General features: G+C 36.6%; 1 protein-coding gene across 2 annotated transcripts in view; it reads left to right on the top strand.

The window, feature by feature from the left end:
- LOC136343454 (octopamine receptor beta-2R-like) overlaps window positions 1-25,817 on the top strand; it is a 137,799-nt gene that overhangs the window by 94,826 nt on the left and 17,156 nt on the right. For both annotated transcript variants that reach the window (XM_066290183.1, XM_066290184.1), the window contains exon 3: window positions 24,048-24,159. In XM_066290183.1, coding sequence (XP_066146280.1) covers window positions 24,048-24,159 — 112 coding nt within the window. The remainder of the gene's footprint in view (window positions 1-24,047; window positions 24,160-25,817) is intronic.

Genomic DNA, 25,817 nt, shown 5'->3' with positions numbered 1-25,817 from the left:
CTTGTTCTTTTTTAACAAGAAACTGAGGCTAACGTCAAGGCAACTTTGTCACAAATTTCCCGAGCAACACGAAACATAAAACGTCAAACTTGACAATAATTTCATTTTCAAATAATTATTTTCTTCCTTTTAAATGGAAAATATGATATTTCTATTGGTGGCTAACATTCCACTGTTCCTGGGCGCAGTTGTAATCTGCAGATTCAACGGCAGATCCATCAACTCCTACACCGACAGAGTGGTTTTAGGACCTCTGGCAGTCCACTTTCACTAGTCTGTAGAGCCTTCGTCTTCTCTACTGCCCTCATGTACCTTTACAGGCAGCTGAACAGAAGTAAAGTGGTTAACATCAAAAGTTCCCGATATAACAAATACAGTGTGAAGGACAAGAACCCAATTCCTGAAAAACCCGGACTCCGCTAGGAGAAGCGCAAAACTTGAATCAAATGTTGCGTATTCTTCAACTGAGATATTTGTGTCTGTTAATCCTGAACCTTAGGTTATTCGATCTGGTGTAGTGGTCGGTACCATTAGTCTTTCCGACGAGTCAGTTTCCGCTGTCTATATTAGAAATCAGCGAATAAGGGATACATGGTAGACGGGCTTTTAGCCAGTGAAAACTTGAAGATCCTGAAGATCTAAAGAAAATTTGAAGACTTTAAAAAAAAAATGAGAAAGCTTAAGCTGAATTTTGAAAAAATGCCTTCAATCAAGGAGGCGCCCAATTACCACACTGCAATGATGTTCACTATGTCTCTGGAGCCATCACCAACCAGGTGGCTTTCACAACATCAAAAGGCAGCGAGACAAATTGGGAAATTTCTTTTGTATGAAATACAAAGTAACCAAATTGTGCTAAAAAGAGGAAAATATAAATAAAAAAAGATTTTATTTTCCAGACTTCGGTCTGGACGTTGAACATATATTTAAGTTGCTGTCCTTGATATATCCACTGAGTATATATCGTAGCTGTTTATTCTAGTATACAATAAAACTGACTCATATTTACAAATTCCCATACTATGACGCGTTCTGCATTCGTAAACCCTACTGTTTGATTGCACGTTTAGCCATGCAAACTCGGACTTATGCAGAGACGGAGTGGACATTTTTGTAGGTTTTTTAGTTAATTAGGGCGTTTTCTTAAATTTCAGCTCCAGCTTCCGCCTCCAATTAGGTACACCTTACTTGAGTCTTACGAAAATACCTGATTAAAGGTTTGCGATATGTCATTGTCTCTCTCCGTTATTAGGAAGGCTAATGGTACAAGCCACTGCACACGATTGTATGGCTTCTAGTTCCGCATGAAGAAATACAAGTAGCTCGATTGAAGGTTAGGCAACAACTACACCCATGTTTTAAAAAGGCTCACAAACCATGTAGACCTGGTAGTCAGTGCTCTTTGATTTAGGGGAGAAAATCAACTTCGTTTCTATACAGGGTTAATTTTAAGTAAGGATTTTCCTATGAACACGACATAGACCTCAAAAAACTAAACGAAATCTTTATGTAACATTTTTTCAAAATAAACCGAAATGTGCCCATAGAAAAAGAAGTACGGGATCTTTTAAATAACCAATTTTCATTCAGACACTGTGGGCCAACAAGATGGCTCGTAAAATCGCCAGACCTAAATTCATGTGATTTTTATTTGTAAGGTAACACAAAAAGTTTGTTGTTCATGTCTAAAGTTACACACAATCGCAAAATTACGTGAACGAACAGAAAAGGTTGCACAAATAATTTGAGAAAACAGATATCTACCAACAGCACGTACAGAGTCGTGAATAAGGTGTTGTTTTTAAGTTTAGAAAAATGTTGCATTAAGATTTTGTTTAGTATTTTTTTAGGTATATTTCGTGTTAAAAAAAACGTCTACTTAAGGTTCGCTCTGTATAAAATCATGCGGCGGACATTAATATAATAGGTATTAGAACTGCTGCAGTTTTTTCTTCTAATTGACTTTAGCGATTCATTTTGCTGTGATTTCTGCCCGTTTTCATTTCAAAACACGCAAGTCTCAACCCAAAAGAAAGTAATTTTCCTGAAAAATACTGCACAGCTCTTCGGATTTTGATGGATTTACCCAAATGCGCTAAAATATCATGTATTTATCGCCATCAAAAGGTCTTACCGGAACTACCATGATCCAACAGTGTCTTTTTATTATTACCTTTTGAAAATGTTCAACTAATAGCAGACTCCCCTCAATAATGCAATTTCCCTTAAATTCTTCACACATGTAATGATAAAATATATTCATATTCACATTCGGATATATAAATCACTGAAATGTGTCAAGTAGGTGGTTTGTTCACGTTATTTAAATATTTATGACCAATAAATTGTGATGTTGTAATCGATATGTCCAATTCACTTTTCCATATATTTTATCGTATTTTTGTGGCCAATAACGTTGAAAATATTTGCCTAAAAGATTATTGGCATATAAAATAAATCCGGATCAAGTAAGAATGTTTTTCTATTAATATTTTCCGTTCAGATGCGTGCGGAAAGTACTTTTCAGCTCTAACGCGGGAAAACGGAAAACAATATTTTTTTACGGGCCCCAATGTGGCAAACTTCTGTAATCTCAATTAAACATTATCCTGCGATAAAACTTTTACACGCAAGCGTGCGATAAAAAGTTTCAACGCACGCACATCGGCGTCAAATATCTAGAAAAATTTTGACACCGACACATAGCACTACGATTGGCGTACGGTAACGCTACTTTATCTCACGCTTATGGGAAAATGACAAAATAAAATGTGTCAAAGCAGTTGTGGCCAGGAATTTTTTGACTATACCTGTTATCGTGACATACCTGACTAGAAAGAAGTTTTTCAACGAAAGTTAAAGTTCTGCTAGTACAACTTAACATTTCATAATGTTTGCTATAAATTCTTCATACATATAGGCCCAGAAGGAGGGTATTAAATAAATATTTTAGAAGCAAAATCGGAAATTGCTTTCGTAAGTCTCCCAAATGAAATATGTCCATGTTAACAATTTAAAGCTTGTATGATGGAATGCGTTATTTCGTCACGCTTTTAATCGTCTCTAGATCCATAGTGAATTTATGTAAAGCTTTAATTAGACCATAGCTTCCTCCAATTGAACATAAAATTATTGACGTAATAGTTGTAAAAGAATACAAATGAAACTTTCTTTGTAATTACGTCGCTTTTTAGAACCGCAGGGCTGAACTTGCTCTTTTTTAGTGTCGAAATTGCTTAATTCCTCAGGTCAAGGATGCTGGAAAGACTTTCGCAAAATAAAAGCCTCTTTGATTGACCTTTTTACGCACTACTAAATATCATTTATCTTGAGCTTGGATAATAAGATGGCCTGTATCGATTTTATAACGAGATCACGAAGATCCTCTTTTTAATAAGTGTAATTAGGGAGCTTCCATTAAGGCCGAAGTAAATATAAAAAAAAACGCGTTATAGGTCATTCAAAGAGCATTTATATTGTATTTTCGCATTATGAATCTTAAGTGCTTCGAAATACCTTGCATCTGGTGATGCCGTTCAACCTCTTTTAGTGAGAATAACTCGACGGGGTATATATTTACTAAACGATAAAGCCGAGTAAATATTCCCTTAGGACTCCGAGTCGCATGTAGTCAGGGCTCTCCAGCAGCTATCATTATGTCATAAATTTGGTATTGCTGAGTCTTGGCACAATTCCAACAAGGACCCTTTACATATCAATTATAGGGAGAACATGATCTGGGGATACATACCAATAATTTAGGGGCTGTCCATTTTCAAAAGATTAATAGGAAATTTGAGAATAAACAATCATATTTTAGGCAACAATTCATCAGAGTTATGAGCGAGGGAATAACTTCCCTTTAACACCATAAATTTATGACTTCGCATTTGACCCGAGACCATTCATAAAAATAAAAATGATGATTTTCGTTTATAAACTTGTAAAATATTCAGAAGTTAATTTACGAAATCCCTCCGGCTATATTCATGAACACCTTGGGAAGTTGTACATACGCAGTGGGAAATATTCGAGAGTTTCAAAGTTTGTTCTTCGTCGTTAGTGTTATGCAAACTTTTATTCGATTTTTGAAGTCACTTGATATTTCTTTTTCCTTCTTAAAAAGTTATAACGATCTCGGCTGTAAGTGTTTGCGTCTTCTAGGGGTAGTTTGGGCCACTGAAGGAAACTGATGTGAACTTGGAGACATGTTCCAGAGCTTGTTATAAAACACCGTTATAACAAGCTTTGGGGCAAGTTCCTATGTTACAGTCTCCAAAGTATTTCTGTAGGTAAAACTATATTTGTTCAATGTTCAAAAACTAAGTAATGAAATATTTGCTCAGAAATCACATTTGCTTCATAACACCATATGATTTTTTATTAGGTGGTATTATTCCTGTAGTTCCATCTGCAACGGACCACGGGTAATATTCTTGTCATAAAAAAATTCTTATCACCGCAGTAGCTTATACTATTAAATTTTTAATCATTTTTAAGTGATCTTCCCGTAGATATCTACCATTCTCTGTTATGTTGCTTTGCTAGTCAGTTTTATGAATTTTCTTATATGGTGCAAATCTGCTCAACCAGTCTCACACTATACAAGAAAGACAGCTTTCTGCCTTCGTTTGAGCGAACAAAACATCATTTTTGGCCTCTAGGGAGAATTTTCTTCAAGTATTTTTCTTTTTACACCTTACAAGTACACATAACGCCTGCTTCTTCTTGAACAAAGCAAAACATTTTTCATAGAAACAATTAGACGCACACATCTGGAGGAGAGTGCCTTCTACTCCCTCAAATATTGATATCCTCCGTTTCCCGTCGGTCCTCGAATTTTTCGCTGGTATAAAAACTCCACTTTTTCCTCTAGGTGAGTTAATAACTATTTAATGCGTTCGGGTGCAAAATACAATTTTGTTCACGATCAGTCAATAATGAACAAATATTCAGCCCGTTGAGTCAAATCAAATAGGTCACATAGCGTCAGAAGGAATAATGAGAGTTCCGTTGATTATGAAGTCTTTATTCCCGCTGGCCATTTAACTTACAAGCGTAACCATGATAACCCGCTCACCCGTTATATCGCACATCACAATTTCAGTGCGATTATTACGCAGCCATCACTAAACAAATTCGAGTTTGATATTTCAATAATTTTTACACCCAATGTTATTTTACACTTTAATAAACCTTCATAACGACCTCATAACATAACGTATTCGTAATTACGATACTTTGTAATAAAGAAATGAATTATTTGTATTTCGAAGCCTGAATATACATATGTATGTTTTAAATACTACATATGTTGGTTTTGGAACAAAAAATTTGCAAACAAGGGGCTACGTTCTGCTATCTAAAATGGTACAAGTATACAGAGTGTCCAATGTGTAAATTACAAGCTCTCAGATGCTGCCCTTTTCTTTGTTACTTGATAGAAATTGAAACTTTGGAGATGTAGAGGAAGGCGACCAACCAGCGAACGTACTTTTTCAAAATAATTGCCAAATGGAACCACTGTGAGCTACAGCAATTATCAAAACCAGATAGTTCTCACTAATTTCCTTCCCTATTAGAATCATCCCTTGGCCGTTCGCCCTGTATTTCACCGTAGAATTTGCGTTTTGCGGGTGTAACTTCTGGAAAATTTGCAGCTCCCCATAAAGAATTAAATTCCGGCGTGGTCGCAAGTCGGAAACTGATAAAATTTTGAGAGAAAACTCCTCAAATGCCATCTCAATAAAAGAGTGAAGGCAAGAACTCTTATTAATTCTCACAAAAGTTTTAATTTGATGGATAAATCTTGGCTCTGAAGTAAATCTTAGGCCTCGCCAATTTCCAGAATGTAAAAATGATATTTTCTATTCATCTAGGCAGGGCCGGCCTTGGGGGGTAGGTTAGGCGATGGTCCAGTGCGGCAGACCGGGTAGGGTCGCAGATTCATGGGTCAGCGGTTTTTCTTGGAGGTAGGGGGGTGGCGATTAAACATTTCGTTCAGGACGTTAGACTTGCTAAGGCCGACTCTGCATCTAAAACCATGGAGCTAAAATTGCTATTGTACTATATAGCTGTAGTTGTACTAATTGATGCTAAGTATACAGTGCTATTATTTACTTATTCCAATTAAAGCAATTTAAACTTTTTATTTGTCTTTCTACTCGCGCACCTCATTATTTACTCTACAAAATCCCACTGTTGGGACTCTGCTAATAAAAGTGTGAATGTATCGTTTCCGAGTTAAACAAGTAACCGTGAGCTAATTAAAACCCATAGGGTTGTTGGCGCGGATACTAAAGGCTAATTGAAACGAACGACCTGTCGTCGACATTATTGACATTATGCCTTTGGCTAGACCAGGGCCCCATTTTAATGATAACTGAATTTTGTTTGGAATGAGTTTCGAAAGGTTCACAGAGCCAATAACTTATCAGACGTGTAGCCTTGGGGCCTGCGGTAAAGGTGCGGCATAAAAAGTTGTCTCTGATAATTGTTATTCTAGACAAAGGTTCAGAATCCTTTAGGGTCTTGTTATTGCGTGCTCAGATAGTTTCATGTTGTAAACTGTGATCAAATTGTTGTTGATAATCTTGTAATCCATTAAGTTGGGGGAGGGTGCTCGATCTCAATATGACACTCTCACGTAAGGCACCAAATTAAAGAAAGAAACGATACATCCTATTAGAGAATTAAGGACCTGTTAGTGTTCAAGATTTTTACTGAAAAAATCGTTTATCCACTGTTATACAAAATATGCGCGTAGAAAGATTTATTCACTAGTGATTAATCCACTGACTCGGCTGACTCTATGTAACAAAGCTTGTTACTTTTTTCAGAACCCAATAAATATTTTATAGAGTTCAAAAACTTCTCAGCCCTAATATCTCCAAACGAAATAGATTTTAGATAGATGGGGAACAATTTTATATAGACTTCACTACGCCTCTTTCAATCCATCGCAGCCAGAGCCACCCACCCACATATCTCAAACCATAAAGGGGCTTAAGTGACATATAATTTTAAAGCGCTCTTAATTCTTTGCATTTTGGTAGTTTATTTTGTGCATTTCACTGTTGTGTTATCAACCTAGCTGTCTCTAATCATTCTAAATTCATTTTTCCCATTAGTGTTTTGGTAGCGTTGAAACTAAGACTTTTAATTTAAACGTGACTTCCGATTACATAAACTATTATATGAATAATGACTAAACTTCTGCATAGCTGTTTTAAATTATAAAACAAATAATTTTTGTTGTTACTGTCCTGAAAAAAAACATGTTCAAAATGGCAATTCCTATTTTTAATACTATTAAGTTATTAGATATTTCAAATGTTCTCCATTATTTTCCAAACGATAAAAAAGTCTGTTTTGGAACTTCTCCCTGACATTTTCAAATACTACTTCTGGTATTGTTTCGCCTGTCTCTGCGATTCTTCTCATCACATCGTCAGTATCACCAAACTGGGTTTTGTAAACAGTTGATTTTACATGACTCCATTAAAGTAATCGAACAGCATTAAGTCCAGCGCCTTGCAGGCCATTTTATCAGTCTTCTATCAATCCGTGTGTCTGCAAATCGGTAATCCTGCCTTTCACGCAGTGAGCGAAATTAAACGGTAAAGCTCCATTACGCTGAAAACATATTTGGTCTTCTTGCAATGTGTTTCCACAAACTTCCAAACGAGTTGGTATTGAAGGATGAATTTTATTTTCAATTAGGTTTGAATACAACTTCCCAGTTAAGTTTCCCTGAATAAACCAAGGTCCTACAACGGCACTTCCAAGAATACCCGCTCAAACATGATTTTTTTCCGGGCACCGTGACCATTCTCTCTAAAAACGTGGGGATTTTCCTAATTTCCATATTGGCAGTTCGGCTCATTAATTCGCCCATCAAGAAAATGGCGCGCTCATCACTATAGCAAGATTGTTAAGTTTATTAAAAAAAATTGGTTGTTATAAATAATGTCGATCGCTATTTCGCGAAGCTCGATTGTTCTGTCAAAGTCGTCCTTATAATATTTCTGTAAAATTTGCGTTTTGTAGGAATGAAATTTATTTAATTTCAACGTTTTTCGCACAATTTCATGTGACATTCAATTTTGTCTTGTGACCACGCACAATGAATTGCTAGGCCTTGCAACGAAGGCTTCCGCAATCTGTATTTAGGCAGCTTCAATCAAAACAAGCTTAACAGCCCTTTTTGTCGTTGGCAATAGAAGCAGTTTTAATAAAAAAATTTTATTAAGTCTGAAACGTACCCGTGCTTCACATTTAAATTAGAATTTTTAGCAGTAAAAATTCTCGTTGTTTTTCTTGTGCATCTTTCTTGTTCCCCATAAATAAGAATAATTTGACTTCTGTACGAAATTCTGTATGCTATATTTAAAATTACTTACAACAACAAAAGAACTATCGCAATAAATTTTAGCTGATTTGATTACCTAGCAACATCGACCAGTACCAAAAGCAAGTAAATAATGTTTTACATTCAAGATAATATCAAAATTTAACGAAACGGCATTTCATTGCAAATAAAAATAAACAATAAAAACATTTATTGTCCACGTACATGTTTCTTTTTGAGTAACCAGGAAATTTATTACATGATAAACGTTTGCTTCAGTGATAAATTCGTCTTTTCTTTTAATGGTCGCCAAGACATTCAATAAGTCAATTGGTTAGTAAATAAATTTATTACACCAATTTCCTAATCGTAAGACATGTTTGAATGAACCCATTGCGGTTTTAACGGTATCAAAACAGAATTGTCAATCAAAGAGGCCCAATTAGATAATGTTACAGTCAAATGCAAGAAATGAGGTGCCAAACTTTAAAGAGTGACAAGCCCCTTAAGATGCTGTATCAATTAACCTCCTTGACTATTTACGATGTCGGGGAGGGTGGCTCTGGGGAGTAAAGTATTGAAAGAGGCGTGTGAAATCTACATAACAAATTTTTCGTCAAAGGCAACAAAATCGGCGGCAATTTAAAAAAAAATCCACCCCGTTTCAAGAAAATAGGGGTGGGGAGCTTTCAAACCGACGCCCTGTACATACTGAAATATCGGGAGAGCGTCGCAATGCGTACGGATTTCTACATTATCTATTCTACATATAAAGCAAAATATTTTTCCTTGCCTTCGAAGTGATTTCTGTTATAATTTAACTTTCACATAACAAAATCCTTACGCAACATCAGCATAATCTGATTAAAATACGCTAATCCCTAATAACGTTAACCTTCTTTTGCTCTAGGTAGTAATTCGGACAAACTTTCGGTTATTTGTCCAGGTCCGTTCAGGTTTTCTAACTTAGTTAAATGAAGATAAATTCGTGAAGCCGATTAGCAAACCTAATGAACATTTTGGCTCATTGTGAGAATTCTGCAGGGAGTTTCTACCTCATTTTCTGGCAAAAAGAATGATTGATCGCGATAAATCGACTTCGCTCCATGACACGTGCTTAGAAACATTACGTGTAGCGAACGTAGACGTTATATTTTTTCATTCCAGTTTGTTAGATAAGAATTCAAAGAACATCAAAAAGTAATAAGAGGATGGAAGGGGCGCGACGTGACAAAAAAGGATGTCAGTTATTCGAGGTCTCAAGGTACATTCAACTTGTATTTAAATATTCCATTTCGTCTCTGTATGAATTTATGAACCTTGCAGATATTTTTTATGATATTCGCCCCGTCCGGAAAGCATCGAGCTTATTCTCTTATCCTAGACACTCTCCAAGGTCGATTTTACTCGCTCTAACAGCTGTTATATTCTCTAATATCTCAACGCGAAGAAACAATCAAACGTCGCTTATTTAATTTTTAAATTAAAATTTTTCGTGAGGCCTAAACGATTGCCCATCGTTAATCGTCACCAATTTATTAGCAGAATGTAGGTAAAATTTAATGGTCCTTTAGACCTTCGCCACCTGGAGACGCTAACGGATTAATTATTATGCCCATTATGCCCCCATAACTTCAACATAGCCAATCTGAATTATTGTCTTAAAAAATGAGCATTTTCGCCCTGAAATAGCCGAGGGTGGAAACCCATTAAATCCGGTGCATGCCGAAAAGAAATACACAGAGAAGAAATGAACGTAGGCAAGAGGGCTGACGTTTTATGCTGATGTTCGTGGGCTGAAACGGTAAGTTGAAATAGAATAATGGTCCATCCTATAGTGGCGCCTGTTTATTGATTCCTCTAAATCAAGCCTGAAAGCAGCGTTGCTTGCTGCATCTAGCAAATATATCTACGTCATTTCCACTCGATCACCCGGTGCATCTTGACAAAATCTGTGCAAAATTTGTTATTATTTGTAAAAAAAAAACGAATATTTTTTCCAATTCGCTGTATGTGATTTTTAAATTAAAAAAAAACTCGTTCTTCGTTTATTCTTTTTGGCCTACAGTTTGATAACTTGACGGCTTTATGAAAAAATAATACAGGGTGAGTCGGGAGGATCGTGCCAAACTTCAGGAGCGTGTTGTACATGAAAAATAAATGTAAAAATACTCAAATGTTGTTATCCGATTTTCGTTTGTTTACGAGTTATAGCGTAAATAAAATTAAAACATAAAGGTTAAGCAACATTTAGACGAAACGTTTCCTGGACGTTGGATTGGTCGTGGTGGCCCTATTAGTTGGCCTCCAAGGTCTCCAAACCTCACACCACTAGACTATTGTTTGTGGGGTTGGTTTAAAACTGAAGTGTACAGAGTAAAAGTGGACACTCAAGATGCACTAATTCAACGCATTAGAAATGCTGCAGCTGCTATTAAAGAAAGACATGAAACAATCAGGAGCGTAGCGAACGCTCTTCATAGACGAAGCCGAAAATGTTTAGAAGTTAATGGCAATATTTTTGAACATTTACTATGATATCCAAACGTTAATTTATGGAATTTCTTATGAAATTTATAAATTTTTTTAATTTTATGTTTTAATTTTATTTACGCTATAATGTGTAAACAAACGAAAATCGGATAACAACATTTGAGTTTTTTTACATTTATTTTTCATGTACAACACGCTCCTGAAGTTTGGCACGATCCTCCCGACTCACCCTGTATAAAGGATTCAAATTGGGAGATCTGGGAGGGCATGCGCGTTGTCCTGGTTTTCCTATCCAACGGTTGAGATAGTTGCGAAATGATATTTTCTTCTTTCATGCTGATGACATAAGTTACGGAATTAGATAATAAATATTTATTTTATTACGAGTGTAAGTAACACTTTATGTGACGGAGCATTAAATTAACGCCGAGTGCAGCGAGGCGAATTAAATTCATGCGAGTCACATAAAGTAATTTATATTCCGAATGAAATATAATATTATATTTTCAAACGGTTTATGACGTATAATGGGCGAAGAAGGAAGGAAATACAGATACAATTTCGCTGAAAAAAATTTGATTTGCATCTACGATGAAAACAAATACTTAAAGTACATTGGTTTGCGATAACACAAACCGATGCCACGTCGTGCCATCGAAGTAAATTAGATGACAAAATTATTTCGGTTTTCGCGAAGTAGTAATATCAGTTTGGAATTGTGTACTAGCTGGGTCGGATGCAAGAGAAATGCATCTACTGTCTATGTCACCAAGAGATGCCACAGACGCAGTGGGACGACACATTATGTTCGACAAAATCGCATAGCTGCACTGAATCATCACGTCAAAGATTCTCGAAGTATTGCAGACAAGAAACCCTAATAAAGTATTCCGAAAACTTTTTATCGGGGTAGTTTATTGAGCTTTGGCGAAATGAGGACCCCTCTATATGGAACCATTGTTAGTCGAAAATGATTGGATACATTCGTACAAAAAATAGATAGCCGAACCCCTTATCATGATTCAAGAAAATAGGCTTTTTATTAAATAAGGGTAAATGCCGCAGCAACGTTGTGAGAATCCATAAAATTGGCAGTGTGGTAAAGGGATGGCCTTATATTTAGATGAAATTGCCCAACTGGACGGAACATATCCAATATTGACCCTCGCTTGAGGAGGATCTTGGCGAACGTGTTGACAGATTGCGTAGGAGATATTACCTGTTTAATATCGAAGAGGCGCCCCAACACAAAAAAGATATTGTTAGCTCAATCTTTTTGTATGACACTGCTAAAATTAATAGTGACTTTGCCCAACCTTGTCCTACAGTTGCTTGGGCACCATCGTCAGCCAACGAAACTATCACTAATGAGCTAATTAGTTGTGCAAATGAACTAGGCAAAGGGAATGATGTTTACCAAAGGCGGCAGTAGGATTTTAGTTAAAATGTTGTTCACTCATTTACCACGGAATCTAGGAGAATTTCAGCATCCAATACGAGTGACCTAAAACGAGTAAAATAATGTTTCTTAGAAGTGCTATATAAAGTTACTTATAAATGTTTTATGAGTATATTCAGTTTTGTTACTGCGGCGTGTAAATGTGCATAATTACCCAGTCGTATAATAACGTCTTTTGACAACATTATATGACGCAGAGGCTCAGAGAGGAAACACTTACATATTTTACTTAATAAATAAGTAATGTAACGTTTTATGAGACAGATCCGTACGCTACCGAGTCAAGTTGCGAGCGAGGCCGGAAACGGATGAATCGAGTAAAATTTCGTGACATACGTGTTGCACGAATCTCATAACCGATTCATGTTAAAGTGCTGAAAATTCAAATCAAAATTAAAATATCTCTGAAACACCATAATCTCTTGCCTAATAGTGTATATAAATATAAGGGTATAAGAGAGCCTTTAGAGCGCGCGCGACATATTGCGAAACACGATGCGCAGTGTAATGTTTTGTAAAGCGTAAGGCCACTAAAGGTTGTTATCCGTGCATATTAGAAAATGTTTTTTATTACAAGTGCAGCAATATTACGTTATTAAGTGTTATGAATTTCTCAAAGTGTCGGACGTAATACAGTTTTCCCAAGAACCGTGCATGCACAATAAGGGCAGCATTATGTAAGCTGCACCGTGCATAAAACGCCGATTATGATGTACGCGTAATGAAAACAAATTTATATCCGTCAGTCAATATTCAGCTATCGTTAGTTGCATCGTGAACATGTACAGTGCTTTCGTAAAGTATGGAATAAATTCATTAATGTTAATGCTAACATCTTTTTTTTTTGAAAAAAATGCTCGGGCACGTCGATTTATTAAAAAAAAAAAAAAAATTTATATTAATCATATTGACGATGTCATCGCTCTTCGAGATATGCCGTCATCGGCCATTTTTTTATTCAAAATATTAAAGAGCACATATATATTTTTTTGAATGTAAATCTTAAAAAAAATGAGGGGGCTATATGGGATATTTTATGAGGAAAATAGAATTAATTTACAAAATTTCCAAAAAAAAAAATTAACAAATTATTAAATACGTTTTTGAAACTGAGCTCAATTAGCTGCCTGACAATAAGCACCACGGTAAACAAATTCCTTTGAACATCGTCGATGACATTTGGGGTTGTAAGTCACATTTCTTCACGAATTCGTCTTTTTAAATCCTCAAAATTTAAGAGCTTAATGGAATTCATTAGCTTTTTAGATATAATCCCCCCCCCAAAACAGTCTAGGGCCTTTAGGTCGGACGAACGAGCTAGTCACTCTATAGCTCCTCTTCCTCCTATCGAACGATTTGGGAAACATTCGCTTACGCGTGCTCGCACAGGTACTGCATAATGGAGAGGCACTACATCTTGTTGAAATAGTAAATTCGTATTTGGCAGATCGGGGTTCTCTAGACCGAGATATAAAGTAACTAGTATTGGAACTAAGTCTTCTTACAGAAAACTTAAATATCAATCTCCAGTTAAAGCAGCTTTGAAAAAATTTCCTAAAATTCTATCGTGTATCATGGCCCGCCAAATATTCACTTTTTGAGGGTGTCGGCTATGAATATCCATCGCCCAATGGAAATTGTTGGAAGCCCAATGACGATAGATCTACCGGTCGACATGGCCATTTAAAGTAAATGTGGCTTCACCTCAAAAAAAGAAATATCTCTTTATCAAAATTTCATCATTGTTGCAGAGTTCTTGCACTTGTTCGCAAAATTGATTTCAGCGAACGAAATTATTTTTCAAATAGCTTATGAATTAACTGCACTTCATACGGATGGTGCATATTCGTTTTCAATGTTTTATGCACAGTGGAAGCGGCCCTATTAAACAGAAATTAAACGTTGTTTACCGTAGAACGTGGATCTTCTTGCACTGCAATCAAAATATTAATTTTTTCATTTTCCAACATCGATCATTGACCAGTTTTAGGTAGATCTCGGACATATTCGTACTCTCAAAAATTTTTTCAATTTTCGAAGCAGCACTTTGGTTAATTGGTTGCCGATCATGATGAATTGTATTAAATCATTTTGGAGCTTCTGTTTGGAAAGCAGCTTATCCCTAAATTCGATTATGCGGAAAACTTCAATTATTTCCCTTTCGGTTTGCTTGACCATTTTAAAACAATTTTGAGTGATCAGTATTTCACAAATAATTATGCACAAAAAATACAAAATAATTTTAACTTAACAACAATCTGTTGTCGTGAATATTTGTTATTTGTTTTGGCTTTTTCCTTGTCCATTAGATATTAATAACAAATGTTAGTTCGCGTATTTCAATGGCACTTTGCTCAAAAAATGTCTTATGCAACCACCAAATTATTTTTACGGTTAAATTTCAAAAAATGTCCCTTAATATTTTGAATAGGACGAACGGGGGTTGTCCTTTAAAAAAGTGACCAGTGACGTCGTCAACGTGACTAATGCGTTAAACTGTTTTTTAGCTAAATTGACGTGTCCGAGATCTTTTTTTGAAAATATTTTAGGTTCAACATTAATTTTTATTCCTTTAATATTAACGAATGTATGCCGTGCTTTGCGAAAGCTCTGTATGATGTAACCTGCTGGGACCATAAAGGGTCAGTTTATGGCCTCTAAACTCTATCATAAAGAGCCGTTTATAACCACACCTGATAAAAAAAAAATGCCATTCTCAGTGCTGCGAGGGCCCTCATTGCTCCGATATTGTTTTAAATGTGCTCGCAGAGAAAAATTTAAAGATCTAACATTTCTCTATTCGTAAGGACTAATTGGAGTGTTTCAACCCCTAATTGGCGCTTGATGATTAATTTAACATAATGAAGAATTATCGCTTTTAGACAGAAGCCCAATTGCAACGCATTCTCGAAAGTTTTAATCCACTTTATTAAATGATTATCGCAATCCTGGCAACTACGTCGATTTGTTAATTGTGAGCATAAGCAGAAATTTAATTTCGAAGCACGTGTGAAGCAAAACTGAACGAAATGGATTTCCGCACAGTGATGCGAAATAGTTTAAAGTTGACCGGAAATAGACACACTTATACCTATTCAAATCGAGATACGTTCCCTGAAGTATCTATCGGGTTAAATCGAAACCTCCAATAAAATTTATTGATGTTCCTCTGTGGGGTTTTTCAGTTCGGAAAGGCTCAAGGAAGTAACTGAATAATGCACAGTGAAGCATTGTTGGAATACTGATTGAGGAAATAGAGAGTAATTCGATAGTTTTTCTATTTCAAAATTGACTATTCTCAGAGGTGTTAATACGAAAAATGGCAGATGTGCATGTTTCATCTCTGTTGCCCTGCGGGTATGAGAAAATCTATGTGGTAAATAATATATGAAAGTTCATAATTTATTTCAAGGTGGTGTTCCTTTTTTTGTGGGGAATATGCCCACCGCCTAAACGTTCATACAAACTGATTTTCTTAAAGCCTTTCATGGAACGACAACCTTCAAACTTTAGCCGCATTGAATTGAAATCTACAAAATCCAATCTAGACGCTCTCTAAAGGCCAATGCTCTTGCTTACTTTAGAATTTCCAGGTTTTGTCTCGCAATTTGAGAGATCACACTTTTGCATAAATAGTGTTGGCGAGTCAGCATTAAATTTTGTGAAAAAAACGTGGAACTCATTTGAACTTAAAATCATCACACTTGACACCAAGATTTAGCCATGGAAAACGCTAAAGTTCATTTTTCAAGTATTAAGTTCGTTTTGAATGGATCTCAAGTGGAAATAGTTAAGGGCCACAAGGGCAATGAAAACGTTTCCCTACAACTTTCGAGGGACTTTGAGACGGACTAAAAATATTCAGTTAATTACGCATATGTGGAACCTCTTTGAGGACGGCGTTACTGAGTTTTAGCAGAAAAAGCTGAATATTTTAGCAGTTGATGCAGGCCCTGCAGCCGTGTAAATGTTGTTTTTGACTGCATCACCTAAATTACCTGCACGGTGTCCAAAAAATATACCGACAAATTTTAAAGGATAGTGAGAGACATCCATACAAAATTTTTTTTTTAAATCAGCATAATGAGTCGTTTGAACAGAAAAAAGGCAATGCGATTTGAGTCTTGTCATCACTTTTTGTTCGTGTTAGGTGTTGTTTTATTGATAAATAAACGACGGATAATAGTAATTGTTCAAAATGTTTTTTTTTTAATGCAAAAATTGCACAATCGGTTCATTGAATCGCGAGCTCTTTGGGATTTTCCGGGAATAGCTTGTAGATGTACGTAACTGGCCCTTAATCTTGTTAAGAGGTCTTCCTCATTACGAATAGGCAGTCGTAGGCAAAAAATTTGAGATAACCTCAAAGGGAAAAATCCAGGATGTTGAGATCAGGAGAACGCGCGGGCTAAGCTGTAGGACCTCCTTTTGCAATCGATCGGTGCACATCGGTAAGCTCTTTAAATGAGCAATTAACGTCCATTTTCGACAGAAATTTTTTATCCAAAAATCTATAAAATAAATGTTGCTACGCGTACTGAATAATCGTAATGTAAAATAGTATCTATTACGGTCTTAAAATTGGCATCTCTGGAATATCCACTGGTGGTAAAGGAGCGTTTATACTTCGCAACAACAAGAGCAGTTGAAACAAAAAATGTTCAACAAAATACAGCGGAATCCAATTAAATCAAGAATTAATTTAGTTACTTGATAGAACTTGAAATATTTTATTTACTCTGCAGCCCTAATGGCGCTTTAGCGGGCATATGCTTATTAAAGAAGAAAGTCTGTACTGATGTAACTTACAGTTTGTCGGTATATTTTTGAGACACCCTGTATGTGTATTGAACTAAATGCATTTACGTTTAATACAATGTTCCGGTCAGTATCAACAACTCAGCTTCAGACGACATTTAATAATGGTTCCATGATGTGTCATGTCCCTTTGATGGTCTCTTGTAATAATGACACAATTAAAAATTTCGTGTTCTCATGAATATTCGGCCATGTCACTTCGTTAGTTTTCATACAATCATCAGCTTATTCCTGAAGCTCTGTCCAAACTGAGTTGTGAGTGAGCTGCACGTGGAAGCTCAATAAACGGACGCCACGCTGAGCGCTACAACTGATCGATGAGTAATAAACGAACATTATAGAGCATCGAGGAGGAACTCCATTATTTTAATGTCTTTTCAATCTTGTTTGCGTAACTTTCGTAACTCGAGGTTTGCCTTGTAATGCCCGTGGTTTATAACGTTTCTGTCTGATTTGTAATCTTTATAAACTAATCGACGGCGATGAAGTCATAGTTTTACTAGGGTAGTGCCAGAAGTACCCGACCTGACACATATATGGCGGTTTGTTGTTAAAAATTTGCATATATTAGAATGATCTAATCTTAAAAAGATTATGTCTAAATTTCGAGGATACGACGTTGATTTGTGTTCATTTTGAAGCCGTTTTTAGTGAATGTTTTTAGAGATTTTGTGGACATAAAGAAAATTGCTCATCGATGCTCGATTCAATTCTTTCATTTGAAAGGTCTTGGCTTGTCCAACTTAAAAGCCGAGTTAGGTTCTATAGTTTTTGCGTCAATTCATAATCATGAATGAAACCATGAATTAATTATTTTACAACTAAAACGAAACAGCAGTCAAAGTAATGAACTCAAAGGGGAGACTCGGCTCTAATGAAGGAGAAAGCCGTTCCATTTGCAGAAAACCTGATGGCAACAGTATTTTGGAATCTTCACGGGACACTTTTATAGAGTAGTTCCTTAAAAGAAAAACAGTTGATAGAGAATATTATACAAATTTGTTAACACATTTATTGCAGGGTTTGAGCGGAGACATTAGGAAAAAGCGACCGCATTTGGCGAAAAGGAAAGTCTTGTTTCATCAAGATAACGCAGTAGTTCACGTTTCCCTCATCACAATGTCCAAAATCAATCATCTTGGTTTTGAACTTTTTCATAACCACTGTATTTTTATCCACTGTATTCTCCAGACTTAGCCCCCGTAGATTGTTTTTTATTTCGAAACTTGAAAAAATGATTAGGTTGAAAGAGATTTGCTAGTAATGAAAATTGTGTCAATCTCAAAGGAGACTATACTAAGAAATAATGTTGTATTTTCCAAAAAAAAAGTTTCTTTAAGTGTTAGGTCAGGTACTTCTGGGACTATCCTCGTATTCTTGTCCCAATCTGCCAATTTAACCTGCAGCGTATTTAGTTTGACGGGAAAACTTCGCTTTGCCGATTTCTTTTCAATCACTTACAGGACACACTAAAAGACATTCGAGCATTTTTTGACAACACGTTCCAATGACAAAGCAGTATTTGAAATCCCGTCCAATCTCCGATCTTCTAATTTCTCCTCTCTGGCTGATTGAGTGTTGTCATTTCACTGCTTGATCCACGCCAAATTATTCCAATTTATTCAACTCATAATCGAATCCCCCAAGTTGTTCTAGGCTTTCACGTGCAAGCAGCATCGATGCTTCATCATCCGGGGAATGAACTTTCAGTATCATGTTTACCCTGGCAAAGAGTGCATTTTTTAGCATACTGAACCGCTCAATAGCAATAGGCATAAACCATTTGAAGCTGCCATTGCATATATTAATGATTAGCTTAGCCAGTTTAATCATCTTCAAGGCATTTTTATCTAGCCCGCGCCTGCTATCAACAATAATGTTTGAACTTTAACTACCTGTTCTCAAACTTCCCTTGGCTTTTCGTTATGATAGTTATATTTCACCAGCACAGCTTTAATTAAATTTTCTCTTCCAGGCCTTAAAATTTGTAATTTAAAAGTTAATTCGGTTGGGCTAAAGAACGGGAAGAGCAAACAGTCTTCGCTCAAAAAACATGAAGTAATTGATCGTGTTTCGTTGCATAGAAAACTTTTAGCATACAATCTCTAGCCCACGAGTAGCTTCTTGAAAAAAAAAACAACAACATCATGTATCATTTATCTTTTCCACATGTACTTTTAAATCACGTAAAAAGTGTGTAATCTCAAATGACTGAAAACATGTTCAGACAGCATTTAAACCTTGTAACCCATCCCACTTCTTTCTACTGTCCTGTGGATTCTCGTAATTTAAAGTAGTCGCAACCTAGAGTAATCTTTTGGCACCTTTTCAACTCGTATATGGCATCAGGATATCCAGCAGACAGTTCTCCATGTGGAAATATCTGGAATAACAAATCCATTCTGACTACACCCTTTTACGTCGGACTGCTCATAACATTTATCAGATTTTCTTGATTAATCGTTCGCTCTGTATAAAACGTTGTGAGCTCTATTTTTAAGTTTATAGCGCGTGACCATGCGACTTTTTCAATTTAAGTGTGCAATGATAACGTAGAAATTCACGCAATGATGTAAAAATACAATAATTAAACGTAACCTAAATCGAAATGGAGGTTTATGGATGCGCAAATGTTGTTAGTGTTAGGACAGGTCAGTGTTGCTTTTATTACACATGACCATTATGGGGCACATCGCAGCGGGGCATTTCATTGAGAGGGAAATACCTACATGTATGAGGAAATTGCGACTGTTCATTTCAACTCCAATAGAGCCTGTTTGGCTAGTGTGCCAGATACGGATCTACTACCTAGCCCAGATCCACCACGTGCCCTAGATCCAAAGGATATTGTTGGGAGAACCCCTTTGCAACGGGTCCATTCTATGTTCCGTAAAAAAAAACTCTGTGTTCTTTTCTCTGTCAGCAGTATCGTAGACGGCTTCAGTGAGCTCTAAATCAATCTCGTTGACTTCGTCTAGTGATATCTTTCACCTCAGTTTCCATGGCACACATTCTCTGTCGCTGTAGATTTGTTCCAGCGGTATCACCTTCTAGAACGGTACGACTACGCGTCGGTACATACAGTGAAATCCTTCTGTCTGCTTTATTTTCACTTTGAGTTTATAGTGATAACTTGGTATTTCAATAGTTCTTGAACAAGCTATGCGCTACACCTGAATTGTTTTATTCCCCAGATTCAAGAATGGGGCCTCAGAACATCCCTAGTCATCGCGTCTACGGCATCCAATCTTGACATCACAATCTCATCCTGTTTCATTTCAGCATTCTTTCGATGAAGATCTAATCGAAGCTCCATCGAATCAGATGCACGGAAAACATAATCTACGATGTTCCCTCCGATGTTGCCCAGGAAGATTCTGAGCTCCTACAGTTTCCAGTACCAACTTAGGAGATGTATGAGTCAGTTGAAGGTGCTGTAGCTTTTCAGGTCTACTTATTTTGAACTTCCCAAATCTGGTGGCACCCCTTAGTTTAAGTTTCTGCAATCGAACTGTCGTAGAATCGTAGTGATACTTTGATTGATATGATGTGCTCAGTTTAGGTTAGTTTAGCTTAGTTCAAGATATGTAGAAGAATTGAGGACCTTCGACAAGAAAATGGCTGAGAGTAAGGAACGGCGACCAATACTTGATGGTTACATCAGGAAAAATGTGAAAAGAATGAAACGGGAACGAAAGAATTCCAGAACTGACTATAAACTGACTGTACCTACACACACTTCCATATTTTCTAATAATATACAGAATGTGTAAGTCATGCATAGAAGAAGTGCAGTAAAGTGCTGACGCTCTTTCTTTAACGAGAAGAGGAGAGCCCATACCCCAACAAAATAATACTTAAGGGGGTTCCTGGCGAGATAGCGAATTACGAAAGAGAAAGGGCTTTTGTGACTACAAAGGGGGGGTTACACGTGCATGAATCACTGACTGGTTGGTTAGCGCAAGAGTTTTTGCGTGTGGAAAACCGTAAATTCTGAAATTTTTCGCTCCAATAATTCATGCCAATATAAATATTAAAAGCTATTGAAATTTTTTCCATTGCCGTTGGCTGTTCGACAACTTAAAGGGTCTATCGTTATTACTCAACGGAAGCACTTAATAGTAGAGAGGGAGGAAGAACTGTATAGAGAATGTAATCATACATTTATTGGATTCTTAATAATTATTTCAATCTTTTTGTTTTGTTCGTATTCCGAAATTCTGCAGCAACACATTACATACCCGCGTGTTTCGTCGATTGTCACGGTTATGTTCAACCATCGGCGTATTCCAGCTGAACGTTGTGACGTAATATTCTTACGCACGATTTGAAGCTTCATTATATACATTTATATGTAATAGCTGATTTTCCCCTCTGGGTCATTCCTGTATTATTTGCAGTTTATTGATTTTCTAAAAATTGTATTTCATCTGTAATGTTGTTATTCAGTGCAAATGATGCGGATAGTGTTATGTCGGCGTTTTTTAAAGAAACGCAGCTTTTCTGTTACCACGTATGAGCGCCACATACGAGGAAGTACTGAGGTACTATCATTACCGAAAAACCATTGAAAAAAAGCGTTTTAATACGCTTCTTATCATAAAAATTGCAATGTCTAGAATTAATGCATCAAATTCATCCAAAAGTACTATACGTATTTAGTTGTAATAGTAGTAGAATTGATCAGATTTAACATATAACTTCGTGCGTTACATACAGAAAGTGTTAGAACCAATAGCTATACCATACGTTCAACATATTGGAAACGTGCTTTCCCAGCAAAACAATGCACAGCCACATATTGCTCGTATAACTATGGCTGATGTACAACCTCGCAATTTTAATGTGCTTCCTTGCCCTCCACGCTCTCCTGATTTTTCCGACATAGAACACGTATGGAACATGGCAAGAAGAAGGATTTACTGCACTAGAGAACCCATGACGTAAGTTGGCAGAATTACAAAATGCAATTCAAATTGCCGGAGATAGACTACCGCAAGAAGAAATCGACCATTTGATTAGAAGCACGCCCAGACGAGTTTCTGAGGGTGTATATTCAGAAGGTGCTTATACACGTTGTTCTAATGTTGATGACTTTCTAGGCTTCGTTTCACTCGCCAGTTACATAATTTATTTTGCATATTGCTGTCAATATAGAATGTGGTTCTTAACCTACACGCATAAACATAGAAAATTATATTTGAGGATCAGTAATGGTTATCAATGAAAAAATGTAGTAAAACGTTTTTAGTTTCGGAGATACCAATTTATTTCAAATAAAAATAAAACAACCTGAATTTCATAAAATTAAAAATGAATTTTAATTTGGCATAGTAATTGTTCGAAGCTATTTCTGTGATTTTCGATACATCATCAGGTTAAGACACGAAAAATTTATCAACACACTTTCAACACCGATTTTCAATAAACGTGTGGGCTGGCATTGTGAACATAGCACTTATTGGAGCTTTCATTCTGGAAAATTGTTTAGCTGCTTCTTATTTATAATCTTTGCATAATAATTTAACGAAACTTCTCGAAGAAGTTAGTATCGCACATGTGGTTCCTTCACGATGGTACTCCACCACATTTTGTGCGACAAGTGCAACATTTGGATCGTGTGTTTCCCGGACGATGGATAAGCAGAGGTTGGTCTTGGTTGTCGCTCGGGTGGTCTCCTCGTTCGCCAAACTTCAACACCCTTAAGTTTTATTTTTGGGGTCACATAAAAACTATGGTGCATGCTACCGAAGTTAATACGGAACAAGAGTTGCGAAATTGCATACATGCTGCCGCTGATGCTATTTGTCGACAATCTGCTTTGGGCCGCGCGTGTAGAGGGAACTCATGGATCGGCAAGCTCAGCTCTGTATTGAAAATCACGGAAATAACTTCCAGCAGTTGCTATGATAAATTAAATGCATTTTCAATTTTATGAAGTTCAGATTCTTTTATTTTTATTTGAAATAAATTGGTATCTCCGAAGCTGAAAATGTTTTACTGCACTTTCTTTCGCTTATAATTATTTGCTCTCAGCCACAATATCCCAAGCTTATGCGAATAGGTTAAGAATCGCCCCGTATTTACAAAGTTTCATTGAAATAAGTGAACTATTTCTGGGTCTTGCAATTTTTATGGTAAGGAGCATAATTTAACTTTGAAGCTCGGAACTTCGAAAACCGCCAGCTTTGGGATACGGCGAGTTGGGTTAAATCGTTGAACATTGGCCTCAGGAACCACCGATAGAGTTTTGTACAAACCATGTAGAGACACTATGTATAGTTGATTGAGTTTGGGCAATTAGTTCGTTTGTTCTAGTTTCCGATAGTTAGTAACTTCGTTACGACTGGGTTCAAATGACATAAAGGGGGCGGGGGGACTTATTTACAAGCGGAGATCTTGCGGGCTATTCTATTAAACTGTTTTTCATATCCGCTGACCTGGAAAAGCACCATTGAAGTTTAACAAATTGAAAATTATCATATTTAGTTGGTATGATAATTTTCAATTTGTTACACTATTAAATATGTATGCGTGGGAGTAATCATAAATTATTCCAGACCAAAAAAGTCCTAGTACACACGTTTAGATTACAGCATAATTTATTATGTTAATGTGATGCCGGAAACCTTGTTTAACGTTGAAAATTTAAAACGACTTTTTGAATTGGAAACTCCGCTTAGGTCGCCATGATAATTCCCCGGGATATTTTAAAAATTTAAATTTGCTTTCTATGCTAATGGGGCTTGTTAAGAGTTTTTAACTGCATTTATTTTTCGTTTTGCCTTGCTAGTTTAAAATTTACATTACTTTAATAGCTTTAGAAAAGTGATTGAGAAGTGTTGCAATTTGAATATTAGAAAATAAAGAATTTAAAATGCGCATTGGATGCAGTCGCTTTAATCGTTGAATTTCTTTCCCTTGCAGGGACTTCAATCAGACAACAATCGAAAAGCTGGAGGGCAGAGCACAAGGCTGCAAGAACTCTCGGGATAATAATGGGAGTGTTTATGTTTTGTTGGCTGCCGTTTTTTCTGTGGTAAGATTTCCCATCATTAAACGTTTAAAGGTACGAGGAACGCACCCTCGTAACGAAACTGCCAATTTTGCGAGCAACATTCAGGGACGTATCTCGCATCTCTCCCGTCGGCCCCGTATTGTTTCAATAACTTATGTCAGTTGAACGACTTTGTCTGAAGTCGTCCAACATCCATCGGGGCGAGTATCAGCTGATAATAAAAGTTGAACTGCATAACTTTTCCAAAACTAACAATATCACTAAATATAAAATGTCCCTCTAACTTGATGTCCGATGGTCAGGAACTTGGAGCGATTACGTGTAATGCATAAATTGTGAAAGGTATTGGATGGGTGCAGCAAAGTAGTGCACTCAGTTAAGTCAAACGATGGACCGCATGAGAGGAATGTTGTCCGAACGCTTTCATCGGGTCTTAAGTGTACTCTTACTAGCTTTCTGCAGTTTAATTAAAATCGGTAAACTTCAGTAGCTAAACGCGCTCTGGTTGAATATTGATGCTCCGCAAAGTTTGTTCCTTCACATTTTAAGTTCAGGTGTTTGTCAGCCAAATACAGTGGTGACCAGAAGTGTGGAAACTCTAAATATCCCTGTAAATCTTCCTTTTACGTTAAACTTTTAGGGTTATTTGAATATTGCTGCTACTTGAAGATGTATGCTCTTAAAATATGCATTAAAGTTAGATCTAAGTGATTCGTGCATAGTGCCAACAAGAAAAGAAAGTTTCAATGCAGATAAAAGCGTGGAAACCTGTAAATTCTATTTCCATTCTAACGAGTGAAACATAACGTTTAGTTCAAGTTTTATTTAATATTTGGTGGCGTATCCGTTTCCATTGATAGCTCCACGACATCTTTGGTTCGTAGAACAAACAAGTTTTCCACAAACGTCTACAGGAATTTAAATATAATTTCCATTCTCTTTGTTTTTTGGTTTGTTCAAATTCACAAAACGAAATGATGTTAGTTGTTCAATTAATAACGTCGTAATGTACCCCCCGTATTATCTTGGTTCTCGGGGAATATTTCTTATGAACATTTAGACACGTCACAGAACAATTAAGCTATTTGCCACGTTTAGATATTATCTCCTTGTTCATATGCAGTAAATTCATTCTAATGTAATTTGCCGGGGCAAAGTTCTAATTCAGGCTTGATCAACGAACTACCCTTAACGACAAGCAGTAGCATATAAGTGACTTGGGACCCCCCGAAAGGACAGATTCCCTGCAGAACGCACGCTGGTTCGTCCTCAGAAACCGGTATAAGAAGAAACCGATAGTTGGTGCCTAGTGTTGTCTTGCTCTTGTACCATTGAGAAGTTGAGTAAAAGTGTTGTACCTTAATTCTCGTATAATTCCCCACGGTCACATCACAACATTGTCGGTTAAAACATTATTTATTAATTAGTAGTTATTAAAATTAGTAGATCTAACCACAAGGACCCTTAATCACTATAAGATAGTGTATGTTGGAATACTTGTTAACGTGAGGTAAGGTGTTGTGATGATCGATCGCGGTGTGTGCGTTATAAATGTTTGTTGAGAAGTCCGGTTCCTCTCGTGTGAATTTTGGGAATTTGCAGGTCGGTAAAAGGGCGGGAGGGACCACTTCTTGGTGCCAAAATCTGGTGATCATCGTTTCAAAAACACGTGAGGTAGA

Source organism: Euwallacea fornicatus, chromosome 14 (genome assembly GCF_040115645.1).
Source record: "Euwallacea fornicatus isolate EFF26 chromosome 14, ASM4011564v1, whole genome shotgun sequence".
Lineage (NCBI taxonomy): Eukaryota > Metazoa > Arthropoda > Insecta > Coleoptera > Curculionidae > Euwallacea > Euwallacea fornicatus.
Note: the sequence above shows the minus strand (reverse complement) of the source record. Positions and strands in the feature narration are given on the sequence as shown.